Source organism: Piliocolobus tephrosceles, chromosome 7, assembly GCF_002776525.5.
Source record: "Piliocolobus tephrosceles isolate RC106 chromosome 7, ASM277652v3, whole genome shotgun sequence".
Lineage (NCBI taxonomy): Eukaryota > Metazoa > Chordata > Mammalia > Primates > Cercopithecidae > Piliocolobus > Piliocolobus tephrosceles.
This window is the reverse complement of record NC_045440.1, coordinates 144,841,622-144,863,510: the sequence shown is the minus strand read 5'-3', so window position 1 is coordinate 144,863,510 and position 21,889 is coordinate 144,841,622. Positions and strand designations below refer to the sequence as shown.

General features: G+C 63.0%; 1 protein-coding gene across 4 annotated transcripts in view; it reads right to left on the bottom strand.

Annotated features, from left to right (window-relative positions):
• Positions 1–355: 355 nt before the first annotated feature.
• PTP4A3 (protein tyrosine phosphatase 4A3) overlaps positions 356–21,889 on the bottom strand; it is a 33,636-nt gene continuing 12,102 nt past the window's right edge. The window contains exons 1-6 of one of the 4 annotated variants that reach the window (XM_023228137.2): positions 21,655–21,749; positions 9,782–10,729; positions 6,715–6,807; positions 4,762–4,892; positions 4,008–4,082; positions 356–1,847 (exon numbers count right to left, since the gene is read on the bottom strand). In XM_023228137.2, the coding sequence (XP_023083905.1) occupies positions 1,730–1,847; positions 4,008–4,082; positions 4,762–4,892; positions 6,715–6,807; positions 9,782–9,886 (522 nt within the window). In that variant the 5' untranslated portion in view covers positions 9,887–10,729; positions 21,655–21,749 and the 3' untranslated portion in view covers positions 356–1,729. Of the gene's footprint in view, positions 1,848–4,007; positions 4,083–4,761; positions 4,893–6,714; positions 6,808–9,781; positions 10,730–13,920; positions 14,165–21,654; positions 21,750–21,889 lie in introns of those variants that run through there. The other 3 variants (XM_023228136.2, XM_023228135.2, XM_023228138.3) reach the window with 3 other exon arrangements.

Sequence of the window (21,889 nt, the reverse complement as noted above, 5' to 3'; positions counted from 1 at the left end):
GGCCCCGCCTCCATGCCCCCATTACCCCATCCCCCCCCAAGGTGGAGCACCCTGAGGCCCTGCCTCCATGCACCCTGTCCTTCAGTCCCCCCAAGGTGGAACACCCCAAGGCCCCACCTCCATGCATCCTGTCTCCCAGGTCCCCAAGGTGGAGTATCCCAAGGCCCCGCCTCCATGCCCCCTCTCCCTGCCACCCCCCGAGGTGGAACACCCTAGCTGTAACTGGGAGGCTTACCAGCCTGTCTTCCCCGCAACTCTCCTAGACTGTGAGCCTCTTGGGGCAGGGACATGGCTACACAGGGCCAGCAGAGGTGACCCCAAAACTTGGCTGGTGGATTGAAAAAATACAGCAAACTTCACCCAACACGCATCGGATTTACTTGAGTTCCAAATGTGTTTGAGGAAAGGAGAGAGTAACCATCCGGGAGAGCTGTTGCCCTTTCTCCACACAGGAGTTGGGGGAGCCAGGTCTGTGGCCCCCTTAGCCGTGTGTCAGTCTTGGAGGCAGGGCTGCTTGAGAAAGGGCTTTTGGGGTTTCCACATCTCCCCATCTTATCCACTGACCTCCTCCAGACCTGCCCCAATTGCTCCTTGCTGGAACCTCCTGGGGCCCCAGGACAGAGACCACTCCTAGGCTCTCCAAACCCTGGGGCCAGCCCCAGGCCCACCTTCCTCCCAGCTGGGGCCATGCCCTCCGTGCACCCTGGCCTAGGGTGGGGCCAGCCACCAACACAGACACTGCACCCAGGAACACATGAGCATCCAGTCCACGCCCTCCAGCAGGCCCCGGTCCAGGCCTCTCACATCCAGCCCCAGGTGCCCAGGAGGTACCCTCCCTCCCTGGGCTGATGGTACCCTTCCTCCACCTGAGCCACCACCTGCACCCTTCTCTGCACCTCGGAGCCTGAAATGTGGACACCTGGTTGGGGCAGGACAGGGACCAACCCGCCGGACACAGGCCCTGAGGAAGTGCCAAATGAATCCCAGCCCATCCTGCAGAGGACAATGCTGGTGACCCACCTCGCCTTCTAATGTCACAGTCCCGAGAACCATCAACATGGCCACCCCGCCCAAAGCAGGGCTCCCGCCTGGGTTTCAAGACAAGGCAGGCCGGCCCCTGGGTCGGGGTGCAGGGACCCAGAACGGCCACCAGAGGGCAGCGTAGGAGCACGCGGGAGCCCCATCCTGGGCAGCAGCCCAGCATCTGGACAGCGGCCTCCCGAGCCCTCCCGGGGGGGCCCCCAGGCCACCGGCCCGCCCCGCCTGACGCCTCAGGCCACTCCACACACACATGGCCACGCCACGGCTCCTGATTTATTGCCTTCGAGTGTCCGGAGCACCTGACTGCCCTGGGGTCTAATAATTTAAGGTGCCGAGAACAGGTCAGGGCAAGGGATCGCAGAAGAAGGGCTGGGGGCGCCCAGTGGTTACAAAATGTACCCCCGCCCTGCAACAAACAGGCCAGAGGAGACCAGCCTGGGCTGGTGTGGGAGGGCGCGGGCAGGGGGTCCAGGGAAGAGGGCGCCCGACCCACCTTGGAAAGACAGAGCCACGGCCAGCGCTGCCAGAGGGAGCGGCAGAGACAGGAGAAGGCCCGGAGGCCACACGGGCCGGGGGGCTCCTCGGACACAAGTGCGCGGAGGCGTCGGGGAGGAAAAGGCCTGGAGCCCCTGCTGGGCTGGGCAGAGCAGGGCTGGGCAGGGCCACCAGGCCCGGTCAAGGTCCTGAGCTACATGACACAGCACCGGGTCTTGTGCGTGTGTGGGTCTTTGAACCGCAGCCTCTGTTTGGGCCGGTATTTCTCCAGATAGGTGAGCTGCTTGCTGTTGATGGCTCCACGGCGCTTCCTAGGAAGAGGGGGACAGGGACAGGGTTCATCCAAGGCCCTGGCTCAGCCACCTCACCTGTCCCAGGGAGCTGGAAGCTGAGAGTGCAGTGAGCTGGAGTAACGCCTTGCAGCTGGCCAAGCCCCTCCCATCCCAGGGCCTTGCCATGGCTGCTCCCAGAGTCACAGTCACCCTTTCCTGGCCTCCTGCAGCTTACCCCTGCTTGCCTTCCAAACTCACCAAAGCGCCACCTCCTCCAGGCTGACTCTGGGCTCCCTACGGCCCCCAGGCTTCCCCAGATGGGTAGGACCCACCCCAAGGCCATGAGCAGGCAACAAGGGTGGTGTCTGGGCACCCCTACCATCCAGGAAGGGAGGGGGGCTGTGAGTAAGGGAGGGGCTGAGCCCAGAATTCCGGCCCAGCTACATGACCTTCACTTACAGCAGGGACCTCGGTTGCGTGCTCACCCTGTCCCCACCATCCCTGCCACCTGGTCCTTACAGCGGGGACCTGGGCTGTGTGCGCACCCTGTCCCTGCCACCTGGTCCTTGACCACATACACCTGGGCTGGGGTGGACAGGAAGGCTTCCTGGAGGAGAGGATGCTGCACCCACACCTGAGAGACCCTGAGGTGACAGGTGTCCGGGGCCTGGGGTTGCCCGCCCAGCGCCTCTGGAGGCTCATCCATCCCCACCTGCCATGGCCTCAGGCGTGGCCACGGGCTGGCCCTGGCCAAGGAAGTGGGAGCGGAAGTAGCGCAAGGAGTCTCTGTCCAGCAAAGCTGCAGGCACCCCGTGTGGCTCCACCATGCTCGCTTCCTCTGCCCAGCGACCGGCATGCTAGGGAAGGTGCAGCCCTCAGCCAGGCCCCCACGGACAGACACGCAACAGGGGCAAGAAACACCCATGCTGTTCTGGGCCTGGCCATTTTTGCAGCACCGCCCAACCTGTCCTAACCAGCACAGCCTCAGGTGCGGGGAGCCACACAGCAAAAGCCACAAGGGACAGACAAGCCCTGGCTCGGTGAGACATGGTCGGGAGAGGCCCCAGGGAAGGTGCTCGCCTGTGTGCACCCGCATGTGTGAAAGTGCATGTCATGTATGAGTGCACGCATGTGTACATGCCTGAGTGCATCCATGTGTGTCTACGTGTGCAAATACCCACTTGTCTGTATGTGCCTGTGTTCACACACACCTGCCTGTGTGTGCCTGCGTATGTCTGGGTCTGTGTGTGCACACGTGTACTTGTGTGTGTGCCTGCATGACCCCCACGCGTGTCTGTGTGTGAGCGTGCACATCCCAGGGTCCCCAAGGAGACCTGAGCACCTGCAGGCCACGCTCCCACACAGACCCAAAGGGCAGGCCACGCTCTCGCATGGACCCGCAGGGCTGGCCAGCCAGTGTGGCCAGGAACAAGCCGGCCTCTGGGAGGAAGAGATGGCCTCGCTAGCCAGGCCTGTCCAAGGAGTAGCACGGGTGTGTTGCACTCATGGGCAGGCACATGGTGGGCTGGGCAGGGGCAGGCTTCAGGCGCCGCATCCGTTCCTCCAGGGTTGGCCCTGCTGTCCCGGCCAGACTCCCCCAGGATGCCCTGGGCAGTGGGCAGATGGCAGCCTTCCCCAGGGAGGCCACCAAGTGACAGGATGGGGCAGGCAAGCTGGACTGGAAGCCTCCAAGGAGGGCGGGAGGGGCTGAGCTGGAGAGCTCAGGGTTGAGGGGGAGGGGTGGTGAGCAGCTGGACTCAGAGCAGCTCTGACACACTCGCCCAGTGTGAGCGTCCCTGGGGGTGGACACGGTGTGGTATGGGGTTTCAGGCTCTTGTTTTTCATGGAGGGAGTGAACTGGCTGGCTGAGGGTCCTTCCACCCCCGTCAGGATGGCTGGGAAGGAAGGAGCTCCGTCTGTGGAGGGCAGGCAGGACGGTATGGTGAGTGGCCTCGCTGTGTCCCTGCGTGGCTGCATGGTCCCTCAGGGGCTGCGGTCCCCACCCATTAGAAACACCTCAAGCTTCCCCGTTTCTGCAGCAAGGCCCAGCTTGTGCTGAGGGACGCAGCCTCAGGGCAACAGAACCACACAGCCAACGCCAACACCCTTCGTGGGCAGCCAGATCTCCCCTCCCCCAGCGCTCACAGCCCACCCCGCCCCCTCGGCCACTCAGCCCACCCCGCCCCCTCTGCCACTCACTGGCGGATGAACTGGATGGCGTCCTCGTACTTCATCCCACTCTCGATGAGGGCCAGCGCCACAAGGACTGGAGCCCTGGGGGCAAACAGAAGGGCTGGGGTCATCAGAGCCTGCGCACCCCTGTCCCCTTGGCAGGGCACCTGCTGAAGACGCAGGGCACGGGGGCCCAAGGGACCCAGACTCCCCGCTGCCTGAAGCTCCCCCACAGAGGCCACAGCCTCAGAGCCCGGCCTGTGCACTGGGTCCAAATCCTGGCTCCCTCCTAGGCAACCTCTCTGCGATCCGCTGGGGGAGGGTTAAATAAGGGCTCCCGGGTGAAGTGCTAAGAGCTGGATCCGTGCCTGCTATCAACCCTGCTCGCCTAGGCTTCCCTCTGCGGATGGGGCTGTCCCACTGGTCATTTCATCCGATCCCAGCTGCCATTCTTCCTCCCGTTCTCCCAGCAGGGGTCTGAGGCCCCAGCTGTGTGGGGGTGGATCTTTGTGTCTGGAGAGGGGGATGACAGCCCTTTCCTGAACAAGATGTCGGGATGGTTACAACCACGGCAGGAAGAAGTTGGGTTAGACTTTGGGAAGCACTTCCTCTCTGTGATGCTGGGAGAGGACCAGTCTGGGAGCCCCAGCACTCGGGGCACGGGCCTCCTGGGAAGGTCGCATGGACGTGTGTTCAAGACCCACATCCAAAAGCGAGGCTATCAGACCACGAGATGCCCAACCACCTGACATGGTGAGCCCCGCCCTGCCCCGACACTCACCGGCCCAGGCCCGCCACGCAGTGCACAGCCACGCAGCTGCCGGGGGCCTCACAGAACTTGGCCTTCACCAGGCTCAGCCAGTCTTCCACTACCTTGCCAGGCGGGGGCGCCCCATCGTCAAACGGCCAGTCCTGCGGAGGGAAACGACATGAGGACACCCAGCTGCGGGCGAGTGGAGAGGGGGCCCTGGGGCTCAGGCAAGAACAGGGAGCTCTGAGAGGCAGAGGGTGCCAGGAGCCCACTAGGGTGGGGGCAGCAGACCCAGAGGACACGCAGGAGGCGTACAGCTTGGCCATGGGCACCCCATGGTGGATGCTTTAGACTCCTCCTCATTCCCTGTACACTGCAGCTGTCCCCTCCTCCAGGAAGCCTTCCTAGACCACCCCACCCCTTTCTGAGTGGAGCCTCGTCCAGAGTCACACAAATCCTAATCCCCACACCTGTCAGCCCGAGCTCTGGTTCTGGGGTCACAATCCCTCACGCCTGTGTGCCGGTGGCAGCCTGAGAGGTTCTGGGTCGCCTGGTGCAAGAGGTCTAGTCCCCCGTGGTGGCATGCAAAGACGGCTGGCACGTGCCACACACAGCCCAGGTGCCAGGAAGGATTGAAGACAGGGTTATGGGGCGAGACAGGGCCCATGTTTCCAAGGGCACTCGAAACAGGCGGTTCCACTGGGACCCCAGCCCATTGTTCCTGGGGGTTCATTTGGTCTCAGAAGATGACCTGTGCTTCCCACTGTCCCGTTCCCCAGAGCCCTGGATCGGTGGGCAAGTGAGTCTTCCTAGGGGAGGGCCCGGGCCAGAGCGCTGCAGTAGGAATGGACACATTTCAGTCTCGGGAAAGAGAGTTCGTGCAGGGCCGTGGGACTGTGCCAGGCCTGGGGCTGTCTGGTGCCAGGGAGAGCCCGCTGGGCCCACTGAGCAGACACGCAGCCCTTGGGGGCATCTCACCCCTCCCCAGCCTCCAGGCAGGGCAACTCCTACAGACAACTGGTCTGCACGGCTACTTACGTCTGATCCCAACCCCTCCCACTGCCGTGGAAGAGCAAGGAGGGCGTGGCTGTACCCCATGCGAGAAGCGGTGACACACCTTCACCTCCCATTCTTCCAAGCAGCCCCGCTTTGAGGTGAGGAACCCAAGGCTCGGAGTGACCTGCAGTGTCACAAGGCGGGGGAGGGCAGAGGCGGGACGCAGCCCAAGGCCTGTCTGACCCCAAAGCGCCAGCACTGCCACCACTCCAAACCGCCAAGCTGAGGTTATGAAACAGCAACCACAGCCAAAAGCAGAGTCCTGGGATGAAAAGCAGTGACTGAGGGGTCACTCAAGCTCCGCACTGAGGAGACAGGCCCGGATGCAGCTGGGCGGGCCTGCACCAGGGGGCAGTCGTCTACCGGGCTGGGGGTGGACCCCCCTGCCCTGGGGCCGGCTCTGGGCCTGCAGCTGCTGTGGCCCCCCCGGCAAGGATACGGCAGCAGAACCGCCCCACACCCCGCCCAGACCTGGGTCCCTAGGGCCAAAGGAGCCAAGGAAACTGCCCAAGGGTCCTCCCCAGGAGCCTGCTGCCTGGCAACAGGGCTGCAGCCACCCGGGCAGAGACTGAGATGGACCCAAGACAGGACGGGAAGAGGGTCTGAGACAGGCGGAGGAGCCCACCCCCCATCTTGGCCCATGCACCAAGCATGTGCCACCCCTGCCTGGCGAGCCAGCCTGGCCCAAACTAGAGACAGAAAGATGGGGTACACAAGGGTGACTTTCTTGAGGTCACAAGGCCCAACACCCTGGCCTTCCCTTGATGTACCCAGACACACACGTGGCCCAGGCACAGACATGTCCGGGGCTGCCACAGGAGGGGCACCAAACCCTCTGTGCAGGCCCAGAGCCCCCACCCCACCCTCCCCTGGTGGCAGCAGCGAAGAGGGTCCCCATGGCCAGGGTCCCCGTGGCGCGTGCCTCACCACGACTGTGATGCCATCCTTCTCCAGCGGCGTTTTGTCATAGGTCACTTCACACACGCGCACCACGGTGGTGGCCCCGTACTTCTTCAGGTCCTGGGGGAGGGGAAGACGGAGGAGGCAGGGCTGGGCTGGGGCTGCAGTGCTCAGGTGCGGGACCCACTCACCAGGGCTCCCAGGGCACAGCTGTGTCCCCCACCGTCACCCAGGACTTGGACATGTCCCTTCGGACCCCTCGGGGTGGAGCCCTGTCCCCTCAGACCTCTCGGGGTGGAATCCTGTCCCCTCAGTCCCCTGGGGCAGGGGCATGGTCCCTGAAGCCCCCAGGGAAGGGCATGTCACCCTCCAGCCAGGCAGACCCTGATGCAGTGAGGCCCACCAAGGGTGGACTTCGGGCTCCGCCACTGGTCAAGGTGGTGTCTGGGTGTGAAAGAGCCTGTCCCAGGTCCCTTGGGCCACTCAGCAAAGGCAAAGGTGTCCCCACCTACATTCGTGGTCACCGGCAGCTGGGACGCCAGCTCCCCAGCACACCACTCCCTCCTCAGGGGTGCTCAGGACCCCAGATCTACCAGCAAGGACATTTCTTCCAGAAAAGCTACTTCCAGTCCCGCAGCAGGAACTGGACCCCCCAGTCCACATGTGAGCCCCTGCATCTGAGCAGCGACCCCAGCTGAGCCGCAGGGATGGGTCTAGTCCAAGGGGACTTTGGGGTCTAAGAGGGGCGGACGTCAGCTGGGGCACCTCAGAGCAGGGAGGGTGGGCATCACTCAGATGGCGGCCAGGAGGGAGCTGGGCCCTGCACGCCAGCAGGGAAGCCCCACACGACCAGGGAAAAGGTCGTGGTAGTTCACAGCCAGGCCGACATTTATACTCCCACTGCGGGGGACCCACTTCACGGGGGCCACGTGTGAGGGCTGTTCCCACCCCACCTGCTCTCGCAGCTATTTTGGGAGGGGTGAGGAATCAGCTGCTGGGTCTAGCTGGTCACGGGACGGGGACCTGGAACACAGAGAGGCCAGCACCCAACTATCTGAGAATGCAGGGAGCAGGCGGGGTGCTGGGCTCTATGGCCATGCAGTACCTCAGAGGCCCTCTGCACCCTCAGCAGAGGGAACGGCCATCCAGCCCAGGACTCAGCCCTGGCCCTGGTCACAGGTTGAGCCCTTCCTGATCCTGGTCACATCCTGAGCCTTGACAGTCACACACCTGTGAGCCCTAATCCTGGTCACATGCTGAGCCCCAACCCTGGTGACACACTGAGCCCTGATCCTGGTCACATACTGAGCCTTGATCTTGGTGGCACACTGAGCCCTGATCCTGGACTAAGCCTTAACCCTGGTCACAGGCTGAGCCCTCCCTAACCCTGCTGACTTACTAAGCTCTAATCCTGGTCACACACTGATCCTTAATCCTGGACACACACTGAGCCTCGATCCTGGTCACATACTGAGCCCTGTTCCCAGACACACACCAAACCCTGACCCTGGTCACACATGAGCACTGATCCTGGACACACACTGAGCCTCGATCCTGGTCACATACTGAGCCCTGATCCCAGACACACACCAAACCCTGACCCCAGTCACACATGAGCACTGATCCTGGTCAAACACTAAGCCCCAACCTTGGTCACATACTGAGTGCTGATCCTGGACACACACAGAGTTCCAACCTTGGTCACACACTGAGCCCCGATCCTAGACACACACTGAGCTTCGACCCTGGTCACATACTGAGCCCTGATCCCAGACACACATCGAACCCTGACCCTGGTCACACGGTGAGCCCTGATCCTGGTCAAACACTGAGCCCCAACCTTGGTCACATACTGAGTGCTGATCCTGGACACACTCTGAGTCCCAACCTTGGTCACACACTGAGACCTGACCTTGGTTACAGGCTTAACCCTGATCCCAGTCATATTCTGAGGCCTGACCCTGGCCACTCATCGTGATGTTCTCGCCTGTACATCCTGCTGTTATCTCAAGGGTCTCAGCTGTGAGAGGGACAGCCATCTTCTGTAGAGCACCTGGCTCAGTGTCCAGGGTCCAGGCTCCCTGATGGCAGGGTGCCCAATGCGTCCTGCTGCTCTACAGTTCTCAATACCCTCTCATGCCCAAATCCCTGTTTCATTATGACAAGACCATGATGGCTTATCTCATGTCACAGGGGAAAGGACTCAGTCAGTCATAAATGACCCTGCACACAGCTGCAGCCTCTGACACAGCTGGCACAGTCAGAGGCTGTCAACGGCCCCACACACCACTGCAGACTCTGCAAATGGCCCCAGGCCTGCAAACAGCAGGGCGCTCTGCAGAGGCCAGGCTCCTCTAGGAGGCCATGCAGGTCTCTCCAGACTCCACTCCCAAGATAGCTTCTGTAAACGCATCTGGTCCCATCTGCCAGGGTTGCCAGTGGCAGGCATCTCTGCTGGCTCTCCAGGGCACAGCGGTCCCTCCCTCCTGTGGTCAGTGCTGACCTTTGCTCAGTCCCTCCTCACATAGAGATCTGGGCCCTGAAGCCCCCTGTCCAGCCTCGTCTAACCCGAGGCCTCACCCAGAGCCCAGCAACGTGTGGAGGCCTGGGCTAGCCATGGAGCCGCCCTGCATACCTGTCCCCCGTCTGCCTGTTTCCCCATTAAGCAGCCACTTCTCATACCAGGGCACCTCCTGCCCGCTCAGCCTATGCACAGAGGTCAAAAGGACAGCAAAGGGCTCGGGAGGGCCTCAGCCCAGGCCACGGCTGAGCACACAGAGCCTGGCACATGTATCCCCCCGCCTCACCCCCTGCCTCTATCCACATGGCATGGAGTCCCTCCTATCACATGCCAGCCCCCTGCAGGCCTCCCAGGGGACCCAGCTGATTCCCCCGACACCCTCACCCCTGACTCCCAGGGTACCCCCATGTCCCTTCTCCAGGATCCTGCAACGGGGACTGGGCTTTGCTTCAAGGCTGTGAGCCCTGTCTGGCCAGCCGGGGCTAGGGACCCCTCTCGGGAGGCCTGAGGCAGCTCAGCCGGGCTTCCCAGACACCTGGGCCACCTGCCTGCCACACCTCCGTCTCCACTCACCTCGATGAAGGTGCTGAGCGTGGCGTTGGTGGGGTTGTGGGTGATGAGGAAGCGCATGTGTTTGTAGCTCACCTCCACCGGGGCCGGGCGGTTCATCCGAGCCATGGCGCCTCCCGACGGGCCCGGCAGGGCAGAAGGGACTGCACAGAAGGCTGGGGAAACGTCCTGAGAAGTCCCCACGTACCCCCCAAAAATGAGGAGAACAAGATCCCTGTGCTTGTCCAAGAAAAGCGAGATTTAAAAACCCACCCCCATACCCCGCACAAATATTGTGCAAATACTCAGGTGTGGGGGAGGAAGCTGCCCAGCGCTTGGATAATTGAAAAAGAAAACCCAACTCTTAAAAAAGAAAAGAAAAAAAAAGCCCCCCCCCCCACCCAAAGTAAAGCGGGCAACTCCAAACTCCTGTCTCTCACAGCTGGATAGTCATAAAGAGGCAAAAAATAAAAAGAACAACCAAAAAAACCTCAGCAAAGAAAACTTAAAAGCCCAAAGAGAATCCGGCCGCCAAGCAGCGTCCAGAGCTGGACCCCACGCTGGGGGCGCCCTCTCCACATCGGTGGGTGGGCAGACAGCCCCCTTCACTCAGAGGTGGCCCCAAGCCCCCACGGGCCAAAGGAAGAATGAACTTGAACTGAACCAACTCCAGCAGCCTTGGGCCAGGGGTCACGGGCAGTGGCCGTGGGGACAGCGGCCTCTGACGTGCGGGGCCTCTGTCACGTTACCCCATCGGGGTACGGTGAGTCCTGGAGGGGGGCAGGGGGCTCAGGCGGTAGAGCTGGCCCCAGGCGGGGCAGCAGAGGCCATCGGCAGGCGAGGGCAATGGTGAGAGCCAGCAGCGCGGGGACTCCTCAGCAGCAGGCGCAGCGAGCCTGGGTACAGCAGTGCTCAGGGCTGGGCCCCGTGGCCCACTCCATGAACCCCAGGCGGGTCCGCAGCACACAGCATCTGGGGGGAAAGATGAAAATGAATAGAAAGGGGTCGCAGGGGTTCATGCCTACCTCCCACGAGGGGTTCATGCCTGCCCTGAGCCCGCAGTCACCGGCGACACCTCTCCCAGAGCGCTCCTCCTGACCATGCTGAGTGAATGACCCTCTTAGGTCTGTTTCCTTATGTGGGAGCACGAGGACGCACGGCTCCTGCCAGGACTGACCCAGGGCCTGGAGGCGACAGGGCAGCCACCACACAGCCAGGAGGGCATGACGGAGGACAGAGGGGGAAAGGGATTTCAGGGACACACACACCCCCGAGGACGTGGTGAACCCAGCGCACAGACGATGGGTCCCTCTGTGGGGACATAGGCCGAGTTCCCCTAAGAAGCCTGAGCCTGGCCCCTGCCTACCTGCTGTGATCTGTGGAAACCCCACCCCAGGACACCTGCCCTCTCCTCTTCCGATTCTTGGCCACTGCGAACATCTGAGCCCAGGTCTCTCTGGGTGGCCCATCCTCAGGGAACGGGGCCCGGCACTCAGTCAGTGCTGCCAGTACAGGGAGGTGAGGGGCCTGGCCCCACACGCGGCCGTGGGCCACCCTAATTGCCTCTTGCTTTCTGCAGAGTCTCCTGCCTGTCAGTAGCCCCCTGCTCACCAGTGTCCCCCCCGCCACTGTGTCTCCGCTGCTCACACAGGGCTCAGCCAAGCTCAGGGGATAAACAGGCCAGCTCTGCCCCTCCAGGAGCTCGCGGAGGTGGGGACAGACCACACCGACAGGCCAGCCATCAGGCACACATGCCAAGGTGGTGACAGCACAGGTGGCCAGGAGTGGGTTCACACCGTAACAGGGCCCTGAAGAGGGAGGCTGCAGGGGGGCCACAGCAACCCGAAGCACCTCCACGCCTGCCTCTCTCCCTCTCTGGGTCTCACAACCCCAAAGCTCCCGGGCAAGGGGGTTCCAGGAGCACGCAGCCCCCTTCCCTCTCTACGGAAGGGCTGGGAGACCTTGTACAAGGTGCCAGCCTCTCTGTTACCCCATTAGCACAATGAGGGGCCACACAAGTGACCTAAGCTCCCTCCGGCTATGACCCAGCTGTTAGCAGACTCTCCAGCCCGGTCCTGTCACTACTGTCCACCACCCACGGAAAGGCACTTCAGGGTCCCTTGTTCAGCAGAGCCCTCCATTCCCCAACCCACCCCCTCTCACCTGTGCCCCTGCCCCAGCCCCAGCACCCCTTCCCAGCTGCCCACCAGGCAGGCTGGGCCCTTGGAGTCTCAGCCCAGGTGCAGGGAGGGCTTGAGGCCTGGGCCCCTGGACTCGGAGGGTGGCTACATGGGACCGTGGGCTCCTCCTTGCTTGCCCTCCACACCCTGGGTGGCAGCCAGCGCTCACGGGCTCAGAGCAAGCGCCACACCTCAGGCTCTGTCCATTGCGTGGTTCTGGGAAGGTTAAAACAGATGGTGGGTGTGGTGGCTCATGCCTGTAATCCCAGCACTTTGGGAGGCTGAGGCAGGCGGATGACCTGAGGTCGGGAGTTCGAGACCAGCCTGACCAACACGGAGAAACCCCATCTCTACTAAAAACAAAAATAAAAAAAATTAGCCAGGCGTGGTGGTGCATGCCTATAATTCCAGCTACTCGGGAGGCTGAGGCAGAACTGCTTGAACCCAGGAGGCAGAGGTTGCAGTGAGCCGAGATCGCGCCATTGCACTCCAGCCTGGGCAACAAGAGCAAACCCCCCCGCCCCCCCCCGCAAAAAAAAATGGATGGTGGGGTGGGACCTCCAGCAGGAGGTAAAGGTGGAGACAAGGATCCTGCCCCTGGTCCCGCCAGCCCCCACCCTGCCCAGCTGGAGGGAGCATAGGCTCTGAGAGTGGGTGAGGGAAGCCACCGCGTGTTAACAGCACACAAACACCTGGGTCCCTCCTGGGACGGCAGGATGTCCCTGTGCGCGGGAGCCAAGTTCATGTTTACAGAAAGAAAGGAGGAAAAGCGCTGGAGAAGCCACAGCATTGGGCCTCTCCCTGAGGGGCTGACCAGCCCCTCATGCCTACAGCTGCCAAGGACCTGGGAAGACCCCACAGGCAACAGCACGTGGCCTGGCCCTGCTGCCTAGTGGCCCTAGACAGGTCCTCAGGGCTGCAGGCTGCTGGGAGGGAGGAGGCTCTGAACCACCTCAGGGGTCACAACCCAGGCTAGAATGGGGTCGGGGTCCAGGGAGAGGCTGGACAAAGCTGGGCTGGGGTATTGCCGCACACCCCACTTGTCTCTGCACCCTGGAGCCCCTACCCCTGCCCCAGGTGAGAGCAAAGCAATGATGCCCTGGCACCACTGTGTGGCTCTGCCCTGCCTGGTGGCTGTCCCCCAAGGGAGAACACCCCTCCCTAACCGCACGCCCCCACTGAGGTCACCAGGTAGGGCCCTGAGAGCAAGGGTTAAGGATCCCCAGGGATAGGCACTGAGAACTCCCTGAAGCCAAAGCCTCAGGCTTCCCATCTGCGAAATGGGGACAGGTTGCCCCTGCCTCCGTGTGTTGAGTCGCTACCACCCCCACCAAGCCCGTGGCCCACAGCACAGGGACCCACTGGCAGCCATAGCCCCTCCTTCCCTCCTGCTACCAAGCCCTGCAGCACCCTTCCCGAGATCCGGCTCAGCCTCCTCGGGCCAGCAGGCCCAGAGCCTTCAGTGATTTCTCAAGACCCTTTAAGGAAGAGTCCATCCTCGTCCCTGTTGGCCAGACAAGGAAACAAGCCAGGGAGAGGAGAGGACATTCTCGGCCAGGGCCACACCAGGCGTCCAGTTAAGTGGGTTCTCTCTGCCTCAAGTCTAGGAGGCAGGAACAACAGGGAGCCCCCTGTACAGAAGAGGAAATCGAGGTTCAGGGAGGCTACCACCCTCCTTCCCCATGGCACAGCGGGTTAAGAAGTTTGAATCCAGGCCCCTTCAGAGAGGGCCCCCCTGTGATACTGGGGAAGAAGTCTGGAGGCCCGGGGCTCAGTGGGTCTCAGAAGTAAGGCTGCGCCGCGGTCAGGGCTGAGGTGGGCGCTCTGGGGAGTCCCGGGGGAGCTGTCGCGGGTGGGGTCGTGGTAAGGGGCGCGGCCCCCTCCCTGGACGCCAGCGGGGCTCCCGCCCAGCCCTCCGGAGGGCGCCACCTCCTCCCCGGCGGGGCTGGGGTCCCGGAAGGCCTGGGTCCGCCGCGTCCCCACCTGCCAGGCTCACCCGCGCCGCAGGCGTCCCGCCGCCTCCATACGCGCCGGCCGGGCGGTGCCCACGGTGCTGGGCCCGGGTCGGGGCGCCGCCCCTCCGCCGCGGAGCCGGCTCCAGGCGCTGCCGCCACCGCCGCCTGCGGCTATTTATAGTGCCCGGGCGTCACGTGGGGGGCGTGACCGGCGGGCGACCCGGCTGCCGAGGGCTCCCACACCTGCCGCCTAAATATAGCCGCGCCCTGCCCGGGAAACAAAGGGGCCGCGCAGGGCGGGCGCGGGGAAGAGGAAGCCCGGCCAGGAAAGGGAAGTGCGGGGCGCGGCGAGGGCCGGGGGCGCTGCAGCCCGGGACCCCTCCTTCCTCCCGCCGGCCGGCCCAGCGCCCTCTCCCGGTGCCTGCCCTCCCTAGAACCTCGAAGCTCCCCCGGCCCCCTCACCGGGCTGCACGGGGCTGTGGGCTGGGGGTCCTGAGGGCAGGAGCCGCCGGGCCGCGCTCCTGGTGGGGCGGCCTGGAGGGAGCACGCCCAGCTTTGGAAATGTAAATGCGGCCCCGCTGTGCAGGTGCTGTCCTGCACCCTGAGGAGGAGGGCGCCCGAGTCCCTCCTGTTCAGACCCCCTGCCCAACTCACCAGCCCACGGCCCCGGCACTCCTCCATGTGTTTACTCAGCACCTACCGTGTGCCAGACACTACTGTCCCCTCACTTAATCCTCACGATCCAGCTGTGGCTGGCTACGCTGGTCTCCCCTAGTGTACTGGTGAGGAAACTGAGGCACTGAAAGGAGGAACATAGGTAACACCGGCAGGCAGGATTCAGCCAGGGAGAGGGCTCCACAAACTCCGAGGCTGGGCACTTCCGAAGAGGCGTCCCTTCTTCCAGGAAGCCCTCCCAGACCCTCTCAAGCAAAAGCCTCCCTGGGATTCCCGGCTCTGCCTCCTGGGAGCATCTTGCCGGGAACTCATGTGCTCCCCAGACTATAAGCCCCAAGGGTGCAGCTGGCATCACGATCCACTCTGTGCCTGCCCTGGCCACCCAGAGCAGGGTGGAGGGGCATGGGTGGCAGCCCCAGCACAGGGTCCCTGGAGGCCTGGCCTTGCTTGCAGCTCTCAAACAACCTGGTCCCTGCAATCTGAGGTCATCAAGGGACCCTGCTGAGAGCATGACCCACTCTCCCCCTGCCAGGCTCTCCCCACCCACACTTCCAGACAGCATCACCATCAGCGTGGCCCAGCTGTGCTGGCAACCCTCGTCTCCTCCCGCCCCCAGGTGGGCAAGCAGGCTAGGGAGCCGAGGACAGGAGGACTGTGCCCAGTCTGAAGGGACCCATGGGAGCCCCCACCCAAGGGCGCACCAAGCCAGGTAGCCCTGCCTGCCAGCTCATAGACCCCCACGGGTGTGAGCTCCCTGGCAAGGACACCCACCCATGTGGGTGCAGCCAGCACCACCGGGAGACACTAGGCTCTGACTCCTGCCCAGTGCTCTCAGCTCACCACTTCCAGCAGCATCTCCGTGAAGGTCCAAGGCGGGAATGGGTCAGCTTCCGGGACTCTGCCCCACCAGTCTCCAACCTCAGCCACTTTCTAAGGATACCAGGCTAGACACTGCATTCCCCGAGCAAGGCACCAACACCTGCCACACTGCACTGGCGAACCACAACAGCTCAGAGAAGCTGAGCAACCCGCCTGAGTCACACAGCCAGGAGGCAGAGGAACCACAGTTGGAGCTGGGTCTTGCTGCCCCCCAGAGACCCTGCTTATCCAACTCTAGCCCTCTGGGAGAGAGGACCTCTGGGGTAAGCTGCTCCTGCCACCCCAGCCTCAGCTTCTTATCCACAAAAGGGTCTCAGAGTGAAAGTTCCCACGAAGCTCTGTGATGCTACAACCAGACAGAGCCCATCATGCCTCTGGGGCTACAAAGGTGGACCCCGGCATCCTCATCGCCCCCACCCGGGCTCCACCCCCTTGCCTGGGGCCCTCTGGCCAGGCCTGGGGGGCACCTGCTGCAGCTGGCACAGCCCCAGGCCTTTCGGAGAAGTCTATTTATATCCGGGCAGGAGCCGTTCCTGGAATCCTCCCAGAGCGAGCCCAAGTCCGCCCATTGCTAGGGGGGCCAGAAGGGTAGACCCGAGCAGGCCAAGCTCACGCCTGATGCGCTAGGATGCCTTCCCAGAGTCCTCCAGGCCCCTGCACCCGGCAGCTTCAAGAGCCCAGCTCCCTCACTGCCGCTCCCGCCATGCCATCCTGTCCCCTCTCCCCAACCCACCCCATCCCATCCCCTCTCCCCTTGCTATGTGTCCTTTAGAGCAGAGTGTCCCAGGCCCCAGGGAAGGCATCCCAACTGAAGGAGGGTTGAGAGGTCCTCAGTTTCACCCCACCTCCCACACAGGCCCTGGCACCAAGAGGGCTCCCACTTGTTTGTGGAAGGAACAAATGACCCAACGTTCTGGGCAGAGGTCCAGATCTGGGAAACATCCAGAACCCATCACAGAATCTCGACCCCTGAGGTCTAGAGGAACCTCAAAGGTCACCTACGCCACACCTAAGCCCCAGCTTGCACACCTCTGGTGATGGGGACCTCACTACTCCTTAGCATCCCTTGTGCCCTCCACCTTCAGGCAGCCTCTCAAGCTGTCCGTCCCAGGCCCCCTCTCTGGTGCTTCTGAGCAATCATTGCAGGGACGGGGACCAGCAGGAGGAAAGCCCCTGAGCAGAAGAAGCCCCAGGGTGGCAGGTGATCTGGAGGGTGGGAGGTCAGGGAAGGCTTCCTGGAGGAACTGACCAGGAGGGAGGCAGGCATGCTCCTGATGCCTGGAGTCTCACATCAGGCTACTACCCCGACTCCCTGTGTAACCCTGGGCCAGTGCTAGCCCTCCGGGGCCCGTGGCCGCCTTTACAAATAGAGACACTGCCAGAGAGGAAAGCCACCTTCCGAGATGGTGTCAGCTCCAAGCCAGTCATGGGGTGCCTGGCTGCGGCCTGGAAGCAGAGCTGTTGGGCACCGGCTCGGGTTCTACCCGCTGGGCATCTACAGATGAGTGTGGGCTCCAAGGACACAGCCCTGTGCTCAGCCACTGCCCCTCTGGGCCACACACAGCTTTGACAGTGCCTCCTGGGGCATGGCGCTAACTTGCCAACCCAAGAGGCCTGCCCTGCTCCTCCTGAAGCTGCTCACATGCCGCCAGCCACCAGCAGTGCCCAGGCAGGCCAAAGCTCCACCACAGACCTGGGGGCTGTAACCACTGCTTCCACAGGCAGGTGGGTAGGTGGGCACCTGGCGAGAGCATGGGCCCACTCATGGGGCTCCCGCTCAGGCTGCCACTGGGCCCCAGGCACCCAGCATCAGGCAGGCAGCAGGTGATGCCCACCAGGCACCACGAGCCTCCCAAATCTGTGGCCACTCAGGCCCTGCCGGGCCCACCTGGAGCCTCCCAAGCTCCAATGGCGTCAGGAGAACCACCCAGTAATGGGTAGAAACCTGACCCCAGGAGGTGCTTAGTACTACCCTGTGGCCTGCTGCAATGACCAATCCCAACCCAGGACTCAGACCCTACCCCCATAGCCCAGTGCCAAGCCCCAGCTCCCCACACCTGGACTCAGCTCGGCCAGCCTCACCCCTGTGGGCCTGGACCATCCCCTAATGGAACCAGGGATGCCAGAGGAAAGGAGCAAGGGAGGAGAGGTGGCAGGGGGTAGACGTAGAGGAGGGGGACAGTCACAGGGAGGGGTTCTGACCCCACTCACAAGGTGGCACCAACCCACTGCGGTCAGGACTGGGCTCTGGGCTTACAGGGCCTGGGGCCAAGGCCAGTGCTGTCTGTGACTGTTTCTCCCCTCTGAGCCCTGGTTCCCCACCTGTAAAAGGTATGGCAAGCCCTGGCTCACCGGGGTCTTGAGGGGACGAAGAGACAGTGGACACTGACAGCTGGAAGATGAGGCCTCTGGCAGCAGCTCAGAGGAAACTGAGGCACGGCCAGGGGAAGTGTGACCCCAAATGTGGCCATGCAAACCCTCCAGGTACCCCTTCTGCCACCCTAGAAGCCCACCTGGCAGCAGAGCAGGTAGGGCATTCTTCCCTGCCTGGGGGTATGACACAGCCAGGCCCCACTCCCAGCCCCCCTCACCCTGGCCTTGTCATTCCCCCAGCACCCCAGCCCCCCACCTGCCCTTCCTGGGGACAAGGATGGGGGTGTCAGTGCTTGGAAAGCATCCCAGCAGCCACTGCCAGCCAGGCCACCTGTTGACACCACACGGTGCCACACTCCGGCACACAAGGCCTGCATCCTGGGCTACCTGCCCTGCACAAGGCCCACCACCCACCTCCCCATCCCTGCAGGGGCGTCCTGCCCTCTACACTGCTCTGCACCCTCCTGAAGCTCAGCAGTGCTTCTGAGCCTCCCCTACCCCCACCCTGGACCACAGGACTCCCACCAACGAGGACTGGAGACCAGGCAGTCATCCATTCATTTATCCGTTCATTCATCCAATTTGACAGATATGTACCGAGCACCTTCAAGGGCCAGGTGCTGGGCTAAGCTTGGAAGATTCAGGAAAGAAATGGACAGAACCAGCACACAGCCCGCCCACCTTCTCCTGCCCTCCCAGGTGGGGTTGCCCAGTCACCCCTCCACCCCCTGCCCTGCCAAGCTGCCTCCCACACTCCCCGGGCGAGTGGGCCACGTAATGACAATATCGTGGGTTTCCAGGGAGGGGTCTGAGATGCTGGCATCTCTACTGAATCGGGGGTCACTTCCTCCCTGGAGCCAAGCCACTTGGCTCCTCAAAGAGACCCCATGCCAACCTGTGCCTCAGGTTCCCAGGCTGTCACAAACAGGGTTAGAAGGTAGGATGCCTGGCTCACAGCAGAGACACCGCCATGGCAGGCAGATCAGCTCCGAGGGCCGTCAGGCCTCCACTCCCCCTACCATCGGCCTAGCAGAGGCCTCCACAAGCTGCCTCCACAGGGCTGCCCACCTCACCTCCCAGCCCACCCCCACAAGCTCCCTCCCCACCTCCTGGCCTGGGTCATGCTCTGCTGCGAACACCACCTCCTCAGGGGAACCTTCACTACCCAGTAACAGCCACTCCCTGCACCTCGGCTTCCTCCTGTCAAGAGGGACAGCAACCGTCCCTCCCTTACAGAGTTATCGGAAATAAATGGATACGGGCATGAAAAGTGTTCAGAACAGTGCCTGGTGCTGCCTGTGTGGGCCCTGTATCCCCGAACCCCAGAGAGGATGCCACCCCTTCTCCTCTGGTCTTGGTCTGGGTCCAGGCAGGAATGGGACACTCAGGCCTGGGTGTCCTCCGAGGCCACGGTGAGCCCCTGGCCGCTGCCTCCCTGACCCCCACCTCGCTGTGGGCCCAGGTCTCAGGGCCTCTCACCCACGTCATTATGCCTTCTCCTTGTCAATGTCCCTGACACCCCCAGGCAGCTCAGGACCCCAACCAGAGAACCAAACGGGAGAGCACAGATCTGCCCCCAGAGGGCCACCACTGAGCCAGCCCTGCTTCTACCATTGAGGCCCCAGGGGCCCACTGGTCTCCCAACCTGGTTGGGGTCTCTAGTCTACCACCCCTCCCATCCCCCACCCCCACCCAATCAGCCAGCCCAGCCTCCTCACCAGGGCAGGTATCAAGGGAGGTACACGCATCCTTGTCTCTTGAAGGCAGCTTGATTCACGTTTGGTAAGTGTGCAGCCCACCTCCAGCCCAGACTAGACTTTGGGTCAACAGCCCACGTCATCTGCCACCCACCTGACAAGCCACCCCCCTACAGTGAGGCCTGGCACAGGACTGGAGACACAATGGTGGTCCCCACCCTGCTGCTTCTCACATCCTTTCCATGGCTCCCTATGGCCTACAAAACCAAGTTCCAGCTTCTCAGCCTGGCCCACCGGCCCCTCGGCCCTTGCCTCCCTCACAGGTGAGCAGGAGGAGGGATTGTAGGAGTCACACTCCAGGTACCCTCTTCTCTCTACCCAGAATGTCCCTGGACACACCTCTTCATGCTCAAGACCAGACCAGAGTCCCTCGTCCTCCAGGAAGCCTGCAGGTACCCTCAGTGCCTGGGTCTCCCCTACCACGTTTCCATTCATACATGTACCTGCCAAACACGCTCTGGGCTCCAGGCCCCATGGTAGGTGCTGGGTGGGGGTCAGGGGTGAGGCAAACCCCATCACCTACCCTCAGAGGGCACTGGTTGGGTGGTCAGTGGGGGTGAGGGGACACACACTAACCAGGCAAAGGATTATGGCAACAGGAAGCGGCATGCGACCCACAGAACCATTGAGTCCCGTCCCTCCTGTGATTGCTGTGGGGGGGGCGGGGGGTGCGCAATCACGGAGGCCTCTCTGAGGAGGTGGCCTTGAGGCAGGGTGAGATCCTCCCAGAGGGTGGTATGGGCTCCCAAGATGGGGAATGTACCAGACTCCACTGAGCCCCACGAGCCAGCACACATCAAGTCTGTTCCCACTGACATCTCGGAGCCCTTTCATGCCCCATGTTCCATCACCCCCGCCCCCATGCGTGCTGTCACCCCCACCAGAGATCCAAGCCTCATGAGCCCCCTTTGACACAGAGTTATCGGACAGACGGGGCAGGACGGGGCAGAGCCGCTGGAAACCAGGTTTGCCAGTGCTAAGCCCAGGGCTCCTTCTCTTCCACCCCAGCAAATCCTGAGAGCCTCATCTGTTCAGAGCCCAGGGGAGGCTGACGACGCACGAGCAGCCTGCAGAGCAGCCGAGCAGATGGCAGGAGACTCACGCCTGGACTCAGACACTGCACCCCAGGCCAGCTTCGCAGATCCCCAACTCAGCCAGGGACTGGCCAACCAACCCAGAAAGCCACTGAGACTTTAGACCTCACAGGGATGATCAAAACCCAAGATAAGAGCCGATGACCACCTCAGCTGCCATTTGTTAACAATAATCGTGATTGCCACATGTTGGGAACCTGATTTTTGACAGAGCCTGATGACTGTCAGGATCAGTAGGTCTTGAGTCTTCTCTGCTTATTAGGTGGGGAGCGTCCGTGGCTCTGAACCCCCGCTGACGGCGCACTGCACAGTGGGGTTGAGCAGCCTCGCCGGCTGCTGTGAGGATGAAGAGGTGAAGTTGGCCCACACTCCGGTGCGGGCGAGAGTAACATCTGCTCTAATGGCCATGCCGACCACGGGGCTGCGTGGCCAGCCTGGTTCCAGTCCCACGGCACCTCCAAGGGCACCTGTGTGACTGGGGTGACCCAGGCAGCCCTGGTCCACCCTGCCGTCCTGGAGTGACCGCTCACAGGACCTCCTTTAGCGACAGAGTTATAAGGGACAAACCATGCGGCCACAGAGTGATGGCCCTCAGCTATAAAGACAGGCCACAAGCAGAGGGGATCGGGAGCTTTCTCCTCTGCAGAAGAATCAGGTTGACCCCCACCCGCTGGACCCCTGCCTCCGGACGGTGCTGCTGGGAGTCGAGGCCAGAGGTCAGCGATCTAGGGGCACAGCTCAAAGAGCCGGCCTCCGCACATCGCCACGTGGGGTCTGGGGAGAGCCGGGTCCCGGCGCCATTCAGGGGGGCTCTGGAGAAGGCGCTTTCGCCACCAGGGCGGCGCCCTCGCCCACCCGACCGACTGCACGCTCAGGCCCAGCAGCGCGCGTGCGCGGAAGGCAGGGCCCCCCCCCCCCTTCGCGGGCGGCTCTCCCTGGTCTGTCCCACGTTCCGGGCCCGCCAAGGCCGGCGCAGACACTCACCCGGCAGGCCGGTCCTCCGCGCTCCGAGTCAGCCCAGCCGCGCCGCGGGCTTTATCCCCGCCTGCGCCTGCCCTCCCCGCCCCCGCGCCCCCCTCCCCTACCCTACCCGCCCCACTCCCCACGCCTTCCACTCCCCTCCCCAACCCTCTGCCCCCCTGCGTCCCCCTAACCCCCTCCCCGCCCCCTACCCCCTCTCTCCGCCCCCTACCCCCTCTCTCCGCCCCCTACCCCTCTC